Below are 13559 nucleotides of genomic sequence, written 5' to 3'. Positions count from 1 at the left end.
GACACACTTTCTCCCTTGGTCCAACCATCCTTCCAGGTCAGAGCAAAGGGAGTACTTCCCTGGGAGCAAAGTCCAAGGCAGACGTAACACCGGTCTGGATAGAAACCTGCACAGCTGCCTGACAGCTGCCTCCGCAGTGGGTGGTGGCTTTGCCAAGTACAAATGTGGAAGCAACAGACCATTAGCCATCCCCACGTAGTTCATCTCCTAGTAAAAGACATGACTAGGGGGCCAGTGCTAAATGGTTTTAGAATTTTTTTTTCTCCAGCTCATTTAATAAAGCCCATACTCTAAAGCAGCCCAAAACCTGACTTTTTCATTAGCCATTAAAGTTACATTATCTTTATACTCCTGGGAAAATAATTCTGTTCCTTCCAGTTGTTTTTCAATATATCAATTTTAGGGACTTCCTAAAATTGGAAGAAAACTGACTTAAGATACATTGAAGGACGTTTGTGTTTTCACTCTGCAGTGAACAGCAAACAGTAATACCAGCTTCATTAGTCAGAACTGACAAAAATACAGAGCTTTCACCACAATGGTTTCAGAAAACTCTATCAAACAGTGCTTTGTGTCAGCTCTCCAAACAAGAGAAATGAATAGTAGGTGGTCTTGTATGCTTTTCTCCACATATTTGGGAACCACTCAGAAGAATCAAGGATGGTGGTCAGCAGAAAAGGCTTGAATGTGACGAAAAACTAGGCCATGAACACCAAGTTGAATTTTAAGCAGAGTGCGTCTGTCACATCCAAGGGACATATTGACACTTCAACTTCCTCAGTGCTGGTCAACAAGATGCTTAAGTACCATTGCTGGGGACTGGCCTGTTGGAGAGCAGTTTAGGTGAGAGGGACCTGGAGGTGCTGAGGGACAGCAGGATGACCGTGAGCTAGCAATGGGCCCTCGTGGCCAAGAAGGCCAATGGCATCCTGGGGTATATTAGAAGGGGTTTGGTTAGTAGGTCAAGAGAGGACCTTCTCCCCTTCCATTCTGCCCTAGTGAGACCACACCTGGAATACTGTGTCCAGTTCTGTGCCTCTCAATTCAAGAAAGAAACAGAACTCCTTGAAAGAGTCTAGCGCAGGGCCACTAAGATGATGAAGGCAGTGGAACGCCTTCCTTATGAGGACAGGCTGAGGGAGCTGTGCCTCTTTAGCTTGGAGAAGATAGAAGGGTGACCTTATTAATGTTTATAAATATGTGAAGAGTCAGTGTCAGAAGGATGGAACCAGACTCCTCTCAGTGATAGGACAAGGATTAATGGGTGCAAGCTGGAGCATAGGAAGTTCCATGTGAATATAAGGAGAAACTTTTCCACTATGAGGGTGACAGAGCACTGGGACAGACTGTCCAGAGAGGTTGTGGAGTTTCCTTCTCTGAAGACATTCAAACCTTGCCTGGATGTGTTCCGGTGTGATTTAGTCTGGGTGATCCTGCTCTGGCAGGGGTGTTGGATTAGATGATCTTTCGAGGTCCCTTCTAACTCCTAATGTTCTGTGATTCTGTGATACCATTTTTTGCTAGTCTTGCACTGGGTTCACTGGGAGGGAAGTACTCTCTTCACATATTGACTATACTCATTAGTGCAAAAGGTTTTTCCTGTAATTATCACCATTATTAAGTAACAGCGGAAAATATGAAAGCTTAGCCCAATTCACATATCATGAAAAGAAAACACCAAAAAGCTACAGCATTCACTAGATAGTCATTATCTTCATTAAAATATAGCCACAGGACTTCCTATTCACCGCTTTGTGACTTTTAGTGAAGTCATTTGCTGGGCTCAGAGAAATCTAGCCCACTGCCATTTGAACCATTCTAGCAATATCATCCTTGAGTGGGAATGAAAAAAACGTGTCTTTTCAGCCTCATGGATGTGGTTGAACTAACAGCTATTTCAACCTTAATTAAAACAGTTCTTGTTACCTCCAGCGTGATCCACACAATGTTTAACCTGTGTGCCCAGAGCAGCTCAGCAGAGAGCACAAACTATTCCTGCAGGCTCTGGTACAGCCAAAACCATATTAAAGCACTCTAGAATGATGCCCAAGGAAGGCCGCGTGTGTCAAAGTATCTCTATCAAGAGATATTGCTGCAAAATGCTGCTAAGGACCTAATGAGCAAATGTAACATATGTGGAAAGCAGCTTCCTTGAAGAGAGTCTTTACAAATTTGATTCTGTGGTTTAAAGCCACAATGGAACATATGCAAATGGTTTTTAAATAAAAAAGAATTTGCACATTTCTAAAATCAAGATTATTATTGTTTTGCAACTCAATAGTCCCTTTTAGTCTAGGCTACATTTCTGACAGTGAATAAGAATCTAGCTGTTAGTTTACCACTTGTCTTCATCAGATTCTTAAGTGACTCTGGCAATTGAATCAAGGAGGTTTTTTTCCTTCCTGGCTCCATCTGTTACCTGAATCCATGGCCATCTGTCATTTTCTGCAGCAGTCCAAGCATTCACAAGGCCCTTCTTATTAAGTCGTGCATAGTATGGATACCATTTCTGCAGTCCAAAAAGAGCTCGATGAGTGGATGACGCAGTAATTTGTTGGTTTGACACAATTCCTCCTTCTATCCCTAGTGGACCAGAGCATCCTGCAAATAGGAACAAGAAAAGATATGAATGAAACTGAAGTGATCAACTCTTCTGAGTCCCAAGGGGCTGTAATTACAAAAAGCATGCAAATAGATCCAAAATGTCATGTGAAATACTTCATTGGATACAACTTTAAAGCACTCAAGTAGCATCTTCTTTTTGTAGAAATAAATAAAAAAAGTACAAAAATATTGCTTGCAAATCATAATTCCCATTGCAAAAAAAATGAAATAGATTATGATTTCAATTACTATCAGTTTTTTTCTATCTGAAGAGTTGTGAGTTTGGGTTTTACAGCTACAATGAAAGAAAATAATCCTTAGATCCAAATACTGAAATAATTGCTAAAAGCAAATTTAAAATTCTGTAATTACTGCAAAGTTCCATGTTGCTGCTCTTGGCATAGAGGTTAGCATTTAGCCAGCATACTACAAATTGTTATTGCAATACTTTTTAGAAATATGAAACTAGACACACGATATTGTTCAGTTACATTAAAAATAGCAAATGGTCTTATACATTTAACTGCCAAGCCACAAAGTACGTATTTATATGTAATGTTCAAGTGGTCATAATTTTATGTGAGGCATTCATCATCATTTTATTCACCTGCAATACTTGTAGGCGTGATCTCTTTTAAAGTCAAGATACTTCTGCATACATTCTGCAGCCACTCCATTTGATATGGGAACAGGAGCATTCAGTTATTGTGAGCAATCCAAACAGGGAAAATTTTGAAAATTCATCATATGTAAATGAATGGCAGTCTACCTACTATTAAATACCCCCAACCACTTTCATGTAAAGGAGATTTATCTTTGCAACTCAATTCTGATGCAGACTGTAAGAGGCAGCTAACTGTAGGAGCTACAGTAGCAGCCAACTTTGCTCAGTTGCCCAAAAGATCTTCTGCTTATGGGTCAACTGCACTTCAGCAATTCTGAACACAACAGGACAGATGTTTACTTGACACTCCGAGTTTTCTTAGAAGCCTGGCAGTGTTTCTCCACAAGCAGTACACAAGAATGACCTCTGAAACAGTACTGGTATGAAATCTGTATGCTACATGGGCAGGAAGTCACAAATAATTTAATTCTTCATTAATTTAAAGGCACAGAGAGGAAAAACCAACCAGTGCACTTTGCAGAAGCTGAGACAGGGAGGTAGTGCTGGGATTCACTGGCAATACGATCCCCTGGGTGTTGTGTGTCACTGACAATGGAGAAAAGTACCAACTAAATTGCAGTTTTAGGATGGTTGTGGAGTAAGGGCCATGGACAAATATGTGACTGGGTTCCGAAAAGACAACCCAAAACCTCCACACCGGTGGCATTCCAAGTGTGTCCCTTCTCTAAATGCAAAAATTGGCTTAATTCCAGGATACACTTAAATGAAATCCTGGCTCCATTGAAGCTAACAACTGACTTGTGACATATGATTATTTCATCACATATTTTACAGTCCACGAAGCTGGGCTAGAATCTAACATCCTAGCTCTGCTTGTCTGTGTCACGTATCACCCAACAGTAAAGGCGGTGCGTCCAGCACTTGACTAATACCTCTGTTCACGCTGCACAAAACATAACAAAATGCAGCTCTCTCCTGCTGCTGTGCCAGGGGCGTAGTAGTGCCAGAAGAAAACAAGTTCTTTGTCACCAGCACAGGCAGGCATTATATGGAATGCATTAAAAAAAAAAAAAAAAAGCCCACATATGTTGGAGAAGTGTCATTTTTCAAGGTGTTATCGAGGGTTACTTAAAAGCTGAAACACCTGCTCAAATCTTGGGTTTGTTTTTGAAATCTTTTCATCTGATCAGCATAAATTAATTTGGTGTATAAACTGCTGTATCTGCTTCCAAGCCAGAGTTAAACTACCCGTCTAAGAAAACAGTGTATTTTCAAAACTTTGTTGTAGTTACTTATTAAAATATCTTTGTCATTTCACAATGGAAAAGAAAGAGCACAAGGGTGTCTCCACATGTATGTGTAACTCCCAAAACATGCACATGTACATACATAATTTCAAGCTTACCTTGAAATTAATCACCCCTAAGAACTGGTGTCACAGGTTGATAATTACTTGAAAACAGAGATGCAAGAAAACAGAAGACATTTCCAAGAGAAGCTTAAAGAGGAGGCCCGGAGGTATGACAGGTGTTTTAGCATGGATATGGAGCACACAGAATCACAGAATGTTAGACCACTCACCCCGCAGGGTCCCCATAGCAGGCCAAGTGCCAGTGCTGGCCTGGGAGCACTGTGGATCTGCCTATTCTACAGATGGGTGCTGGGCACTGGCAGCTCCCGTGCCCCATCCCATCTGTGCTCTCCCTCACCAGGTACTGTGACAGGAATCCCTTCTCAGCACGGGTGACATGGTGAGGCAGCAAGCCATTCTCGCCATCACTGCAGCAAGGTACCTTGTCCCTGGTCATATATACAGCCACACAGCTATATTCTTTAAAAATACCCTCCTGTCACGGTGAGGAGCACAGGGATGAGGACACCTGCCAGCCCTGTAGTGTTCAGTGACCTACTGGGAAAAAATATGTGCATGAGGACAGGGCCACACATGTATTAGGGACATTTCTGAGGGGGGTCCAGAATAAGAGGTTTAGCAGAATAAGAGTTTAGCAGATAACTTTCAAAAGACAAACATGTATCTGATGTTAAGACACTCCATCTCCTACAGACAGTCCAGATTTAGCACACTCAGAGGAGATGTGGTCTGGGTTGTTTTTTGGTTTTTTTTTCCTTACCAGCCTCTGTTTAAGGTAAGGAACTTAGGAACTTTGTGGAAAGTTTTGACTTGAAGGCATGTAAGTTCATGGTTGAGATGTATTAAACAGTATTTGAAATATGCATGAATTCCTTACAAGAGAAAGTCAAATTTTCCTTTCTATACTGAAGACAGTTAAATTACCATGTACAGCACTTTGTCAGCTTTGACCACATATGGTCAGAAGTGTTTACCTTCCTTAGTTGAAGGAGGATTAGCGCTGAAACCCAAAGCAAATCTCTACCTTCAGGGAACAGATACTTCATTATATAAACTTCTTGTTTTTATTGTAGTTCCAGCCTTGGTTTGTCATGTTTGTCAGTTTTTCATTGTGAGTTAAACGTAAAATTTACCAGTCCTAAAAATTAAAGATGATTTCTATTTTGGTGTTCAAGCATAACATGAGATGTGTAGGACATATGTGACCAGACAATAACTTCTAAACAATAGTAGTCTTATAATGAATCGAATATATAAGTACACACAACTAAGATCTGTCTTTAGATGGTAATTTTTTTCATTACTCTGAAGAGCATCAGATCATTCTCATGAGGTAGGAAGTGAGGATTAAGCTAAAACTTGACCCTGCTCAAGACCTGCTTGCAGGTTTGAACCACAGAACTTGCCATGCAATCATACTCTGACCATAGCCATGCTGACAGATTGAGCAACTTCCTAGGCAAAGGTCTGGCAGATGTGTCTTGAGGATGCCCACTCAGGGATACTTCTTATTGAGACATAATGTACTCCACATGCATGGAGAAGAGCAGACTGAGGGGAGACCTTATGACCGCCTACAGTTACCTGAAAGGAGGTTGTAGAGAGCTGGGTGTTGGTCCCTTCACCCAAGTGACAGGTAATAGGGCAAGGGAGAATGGACTCAAGCTGTACCAGGACAGGTTTAGATTAGACATTAGGAAAAAAGTCCTTCACCAAAAGGGTTATTGGGCACTGAAACAGGCTGCGCAGGGAGGGGGTTGAGTCACCAACCCTGGATGCATTTAAAAGACAGGCAAATGAAGTGCTTAGGGATATGGTTTAGTAGAGGACAGGTATGGTTGGACTCGATGATTTCAAAGGTCTTTTTCAACCTATTGATTCTGTGATGAGGGTGATTTTTTGAGTAGTATTACCCTGAAACTAATTACATTGAATTCAAACCTTGTGTTTCATAGCCATGTCAACCTGTATTCAAGACATTTGTTAAAATCTCTTCAGTCCTATTTAACAATGTTAGAACATTTTTTAACTTGCCATAACATTTTACTATCTCACTTATTTATTGAAGAGCCAGGACTTGGGCAGCCTTTTTGCTACGAATCTCTGAGTAAGCTCCTCCCACTGTTAAAACTGCCTATTTACTTAACTTTTTGATATTTATTTTTAATGACACATTATTCTACAAGAACACTTTTCAATTTACTTTCTTTAATCAGTTGAAAAGAAATAGCTGAAGGCATTTTTAGGTAGTTTAATACCACGCAGCAAATGGACTTTCCTTAGTCACCTGCTCATTAATTTTTCCCAAATACTCCAGTAGATTTGTGAGTCATGCTTTCTCCTTACAAAAGCTCCCATGGGATTATTACTCTCTAAATTCCCAAGAAATTTACTTTGCTTGAAAAATCTCAACTAAATAACCTACTTCTGGTTCCATCAAACATGTTAGATCAGTAAAGGACTGGTTACAGACTAGCTTCTGCACAAGATATTTGAGACACAAAAAACAGAATCATAGAATCACAGAATCACAGAGTGTGTTAGGTTGGCAGGGACCTTTAAAGGCCATCTAGTCCAACCCCTCTGCAGTAAGCAGGGACATCTTCACAAGATCAGGTTGCTTAAAGCCCCATTGAGCCTGACCCTGAATATTTCCAGGGATGGGGTCTCCACTACCTCTCTGGCCAACATGTTCCAGTGATCTACCACCTTCATATTGAAGACCTTTTCCATAATATCCAACCATTTTTGAGTTTAAAACCATTACTCCTTGTCCTACTGCTCCATTCCCTCATGAACAGTTCTTCCCCAGCTTTCTTATAAGCCCCTTTCAGGGACTAGAAAGCCACTATAAGGTTCCCACAGAGCCTTCCCTCCTACAAGCTGAACAAGCCCAACTTTCCTTCAAGTTGAGATATCAATTATTTCTTTAACTGCTTAAGGGATGTGATATGCCACTGACTGCTAACAGTGAAAGAAACAATCAAATGCAGCTTTTAGAGATTGTCTTTTAAATAAAATTGAGATACATATTCTGCAGAACAAGTACAAGCTGTATTATATTTTGTTGTTATATATTTGCTTCTATTAAATCCACAGTTCATTTAACAAAAATCATGACAGCATGGGAAACTGCAGTTTCCAAGGGTGCAATAATATCCCTGCAGTGATTCTATATATTTTGGTCTGGTCAACGTCAGTCATTAAACAGAAAACCATTTTTATTAGTTTATGCTAACACACTGGTGTATGACAATCAGCTTGGTGCAAAGAAGTTAAAAAAAAATACGATAAAAAGTTAAAAAGCTGCTTGAGAGGATCATGATACAGACTCACAAGGAAGATTTTGTCATTTGGAGCGGTTATTTTAGTGTCATTAAATAGCAAAACACTAACTCAAGCAATATTGGTTTTCATCCTACAGTGACAATTGGCATGCACTAAACAAAAACCCTGTTGATGCTTCTCTTGTTTTCATTGAACACAAAACAATGCCCACAATGCCCCGTTGTACATGACAATGACCGAATGCAAGGGTGTACCAATAAGCAACATGACTGAATGGATCCAGTGAAGGATGGCAAAAGTCAACAAAACAGGAAGAGTGAAGGATTCATTTATGCATTTTCAGTTCTCCTAAGAATCCCCACCAACACGTGTGAAGATGACATGGTCATAAAACTGCATCAAGGGATCCTTTTACAATCTGAAATTTAACTAGATCTGAAACATCATGTACCATTTTGCACCACAAAAGATCATTAGTTTGGATTTCACTTATAGACCGAAGGTATGGGCATCAAATAACTCCCCAGACAAAAGATGAAACCTTTATCTATTTCCACCTTTATCTCTTACAACAAAGAATCCCTTCAGCTGAACAAAAATATTTGTGCAAAAGGAAGTAGAAGAACATGACAGTTAGCTTACTGTGTTTTACATTGGTACCTCTTCAGAGGTAAATTAGAATAGGGAAACATCACTGAATGCTCCTTTTAATAAGGGAAGGTCAAAAGATTTGAAGATAAAAATTACTACAGTAGGTGATTATAAGCAGAAAGCACTCCATAAACATGTTACTTGAGCATATTTAATTTGGACTTCCACATTTGTGTTTGTCCACAAACCAAGCAAAACCTCTGATTGGTTTAAAACTTGCTTGAAAATGTGAGGATTATTCCTCTGCAAGCAGAAGAAAAAGATTCCTTGTTACTGATGATGAAACATGCATGATTTTGCAGCATGAATATATAGCTTTCATTTTCTCTGTTGGTTTTTCTCTAGCTAACGTCATCAAAACAAACAGATGCAAAAATTGAAGGCATGCAGAAAACAAATCTGCTTCAGACATCTGCAATCCTGTCTTTCTCCCAGCACCTCATTTTCTGGAATGAGATTCCTCTGGCTGTGCTTAGCATAGTATGGTAATTGTGCTGAACACAAACCCTGACAATGGGATTACAGATGACCTCTGATATTGCAGTAATTAATGCTGGTACATACATAAGCTCCTCACCATACAACCTAGCCTTCAGCCTCCTATTTCTTCTTCTTGTTCTCCTGCCACCCACACATCCTTGCCCATTTTGTTCTGTCAGACATATCTACCTTCAGATAAAAATGAATTTGTTTTTTATATAAATTGTTTAGATTGATATGGACGATCATTTAGCAGTCTACTAATTAAGTGCCCATCCATGTGCAATGGATGAAGTCATGGTCCTGCAGGGATTGTTTTTCCACAATCTCACCAGGTGAATGATAAAACCCTTTCTTCTTTATAAACACTACGTAAAGTGCTTTTGCAGAAAGGTTGCTGGAAGACACAGCTTCCTTTGCTGCTAGATATGTCAGGTGACCCTCTCACGGTTTTCACTGCCAACTTCAGCATTGTGCAATGGGACTGCAGATGACCTCTGATGTTGCAGCAATTAGTGTTGATACATCCATAAACTCCCTGCCACGTAATCTAGGCTTCAGCCTCCTATTTCTTCTTCTCGTGCCTTCACGCAGAAACTTCAGCTCTCTGACCACGAGCGTTTTCACACACTGGCCTGTAGTTCCCAGGGCTATTCACATCCCTCTGATTGTCACCCAGAAGGATTTTCTCTAACAAGCAAGTCTGCAAAGATTTATGCTTCCAGCATAGTGCAGGAGCATATGGAGATGACAGCTCAGACACTGAAAGCAGATTAGGTCTTTTTTGTACAGATTAGGTATTTTATTGGGGGTTTTTTGTCTGGGTTTTTTTTTGGGTTTTTTTTACAGTGTTGTGTCTGAAATGGAGGGTTGCTATTCAGGGCTAATTCGCTTAGTTATAGTTTGGTGATTTCTCCATCCTGCTGTTTGAATACAATGGATAGGATTGTAACTTCCCCACAAAATGCACATGGATCAACATCTGAGGAACTGTGACACAGAGCACAGTTAAAGAGGGGACCTATACAAGGGGAATACAATTAAAGGAAGGAACAACTCCTGATTTAAGCACACCCTGAACGTAAGACAACTGGAAGCTGGGAAGATGCAATGTGAGAACCATTAGTTAGTGCTTGACCCTTTCCTTACACCTATTCATTAAGCATTCAGTTCAGGTCACTGACCAAGTCAGGATGATTGGACTGTCATCAGACAACCATGGATATTCTTATGCTACATCTAAAATCTCACATCTGCAAATCTGTAATCGGAAAAATCACTCTTTCAGTATAGCTCCATGAAGTGATTATTTCTGCTATGTTTAATGCTGAACTCCACAGCATTAAGGTTATTGACAGCACCCTTAGGCATGTTCAGACTGCTTTTAATGGAGCTGACCTGGGAAACTACCTTCCAGAATGACGACATGCTGTTTCTAGATCCCCTGCATAGGAAAACAGGGCTTCAAATAATCTGGAAAAGTCTATTATCTCAAGACATGTCAACTATGTTGCATCCATGCCATTCCTAACCAGCATCTGTTTTTTCAAAAGCCCAAGTAGTAAATGTTCAACAGTCCCATTGGTGTTTGATTGAAGTCCAACTTGAGTCTTTCTCTACTCCATTCATTATTTCTTGTCATGATTCTAAGACCATTTTCAACAATGTCCTCTTCTTAAAATAGCCTTTAGTCTATTTGCCTCCTCTCCCATACCCTTTTCTATCTAGGGATGCCAAACCATCACAGTTTCTATCAAACACAGAGCATAGCATGAAGTGATGGAGCAGGGCTGTGCTTGCTGTATGGGTTACTGGATTAACTAAAATCCAGGGGGGAGTTTATACCATGATGCACCATCTGGCCAGTCTACAGCTGGAGCAGAAAAGTGCTATCACTCCATCATGATTTCAGAAAGGACACACACCACCATCTAACAATCAAAAATAAAATGCTGCCTTATATGATATGCTGCTATAAATGAGTTTATAGCATTATGACCTTCATTTTATTCTGTTTTCAAGCAGTGATTATGACTTTAAAAAAAAAAGTAAATTAAATTATGTTGAAGTAAGGAGCTATAGGAGTTTAATTTCTCCAATGCCTCTCCTGAGCTCTGATATAGAAAAAATATTAGCCTTTATGTTAAAAATTATTTTTACATCTCGAGTCAGCACAGTGAAAAAGAACATTTCTACTACGTTTGAGTGCTGACATTAACCAGTTTTACATAAGTCAAAGCCCTGTAATTGCTACTAACATTGATCTGAATAAAACAAAAATTGCAGAGAAATACACACACAAAAAACTTTTCACAAAGGGTTAAACTACATTTATATTATAGAAGTTAAATTCATTTGAGCTCTCAAGATGTACTACAAAACAATTCGCATACACTGAAGGAATGGCAGGCATAAAAACAATAGCTCCTTACAGCTGCACAACAGTTCCTGTTGTTATTATTTTGATAATGTCATTCCAAGTTCTATTTACCAATCCCAAGATTTCTGGGGGGGATGTGGACTTGGGCAGCTGTGAGTGGAAGAGATTTGCGCAGTTACGTATCTATCAATTAACTCCTCCACTTCTAGCCATTGTAAATGGTTGCGGTAAAGAATACAGCCAATTAACAATTTAAGCATAATTTAGGTGTGTAAAAATGAAATTAAGAACCCAACTAGATTTAAAAATCATCTTTTTACTTTGTAACTGCTGCTGGACTCTGTGTAATCCATGCACCTCTCTTCTCCTTGGGTGTAGACAGAATTGCAGAATCAGAGAATCACAAGGTTGGAAAAGACCATTAGGATCACCAAGTCCTACCGTTCCTGTCCTAAGCTAAACCATATCCCTAAGTACCTCATCTACCCTTTTTTTAAACGCATCCAGGGATGGTGACTCAACCACATCCCTGTGCGAAATATTCCTTCGAAGAATACAAGAAAGTTCAGCAGCTTTCCAGCTGTGAGGGCACCTGGCAATGAGACACAGTGTTCTGCAGAAGTGTTCCACCTGATTTCAGGATAGCTACAGACAGCTTAATTCAGAATTTCTCGATATTATATTATACTATATTATATACTTATATTCATTTATGGGTTGTGGGGTTTTTTTGTTTGTTTCTTTGTTTTGTGGTTTGGGTTTTGGGGATTTTTTGGTCTATGGCACATGCAACACAGACAAAACCCTTATCTATTTGGAAAATACATTAATTGTAATGTGTCCTCTCTCCTCCCTAAGTTGATTCTGAAGAACTTGTTCTATTTCTGTCTCAGGGCAACATTTGTTCTAGAAAAAAACAGTAAATCTTAGTGGATGAATATATTTTAAGCTGGTAATGTTGCAATTGCCAGGAACTGTCAGAATTCCTAGGAAAAGAAAAAAAGAGTGTAAACTAGAGAATTTCCATACTAGTACTACTACATTGAGTTCAGCACTTGGAAAGATCATATTGCGCCTCTCATCTGCAATGATGCGCTGATGCAAATGTAGAGTCACAGTTGTACTGGCTGGTGGGAATGCTAATTTCAGAGGTGGTAATTGAACATGAAATCTCACTGATTTCCTTTGTAACTTTTGTTAAATCCTATCATAAGATGTGAAATACCTGAATTCCAACCAGCTGACTGTTTTGAAGCTCTGTCTGATTCTTTGAATTAGTTACAGGAACCAGATGGTGACACTACTTTTTTTTTTCCAAAAGTGCTAACCAACTACTGCTAATTTGAAGGCATCTTATGACACATGTATCTATGAGCTTAATGATCGCTTCTTCTCAAAAATCTGCCTCTTCCAAAAAGTAGCTTTGAAAAAAAACCCCACCAAAACCAAACCCAAACCTTAATTTTGGAACTCAAACTGGAAAGACAAGGTGTAGTTGCACTGAAAGGCAAACTGTATTTTTCTAGCAGGCCTACAATGGAAATCAGTGGGATTACCACATCAATGTAATTAACATTCCTGCAAGCAAACCTGACAATGAGAGTGTTCATTTGCCAGGAGAAGAGTATCTGCTTTTCAAGTGGCAAATCTCATTTTGCTGCCTAGAGACATTCCTTCTGTCTTTGTGGTTGGTGGTGTTTTGGGTTTTTTTTCACCCATCAGAAGAGCACCTGTTCCTAGAAATGACAGTATTACTTGTTACAAGATGTATTCATTGAAATTGCTTAAAAACTACTAGTGGCACTAATATGAGTTCTACATTACAATGGAATACATGTTCTTCAGAAAGAAGTATAAAGATGGCAATATCGTATAATATAGCATTGAAGTGATACGCTAAATATGAGCTATATCCACAGTACCGAACACAAGCTGCATGCAAATGACTGTTATTTAAATTTGACTACCCAGGAACAACAGTTCTTATGGCCTTTAAGCTGTTTAATCTTCTTCTATAGCACATCTAACTTTTTAATAACTGGAAATTCAGATATTGGCATTTAGATCTTGTTCCTGGAAGCCATCTGATGTAGGTATAACCTTACATTCATGTAAAGCAGCTTTAAGGATCAGGGCTTGAAGCACTATTAAAAATACAG

At 39.4% G+C, this 13559-nt stretch overlaps 1 protein-coding gene across 1 annotated transcript in view; it reads right to left on the bottom strand.

Moving 5' to 3' along the window:
• The window catches only part of EDIL3 (EGF like repeats and discoidin domains 3), a gene marked incomplete at both ends in the record, with an annotated part of 273859 nt that overhangs the window by 77273 nt on the left and 183027 nt on the right, over positions 1-13559 (bottom strand). Inside the window, one exon of the mRNA XM_084278226.1 lies at positions 2420-2601. Coding sequence (XP_084134352.1) covers positions 2420-2601 — 182 coding nt within the window. The remainder of the gene's footprint in view (positions 1-2419; positions 2602-13559) is intronic.

Source organism: Gallinula chloropus, assembly GCF_964237585.1.
Source record: "Gallinula chloropus genome assembly, chromosome: Z".
NCBI lineage: Eukaryota > Metazoa > Chordata > Aves > Gruiformes > Rallidae > Gallinula > Gallinula chloropus.
Note: the sequence above shows the minus strand (reverse complement) of the source record. Positions and strands in the feature narration are given on the sequence as shown.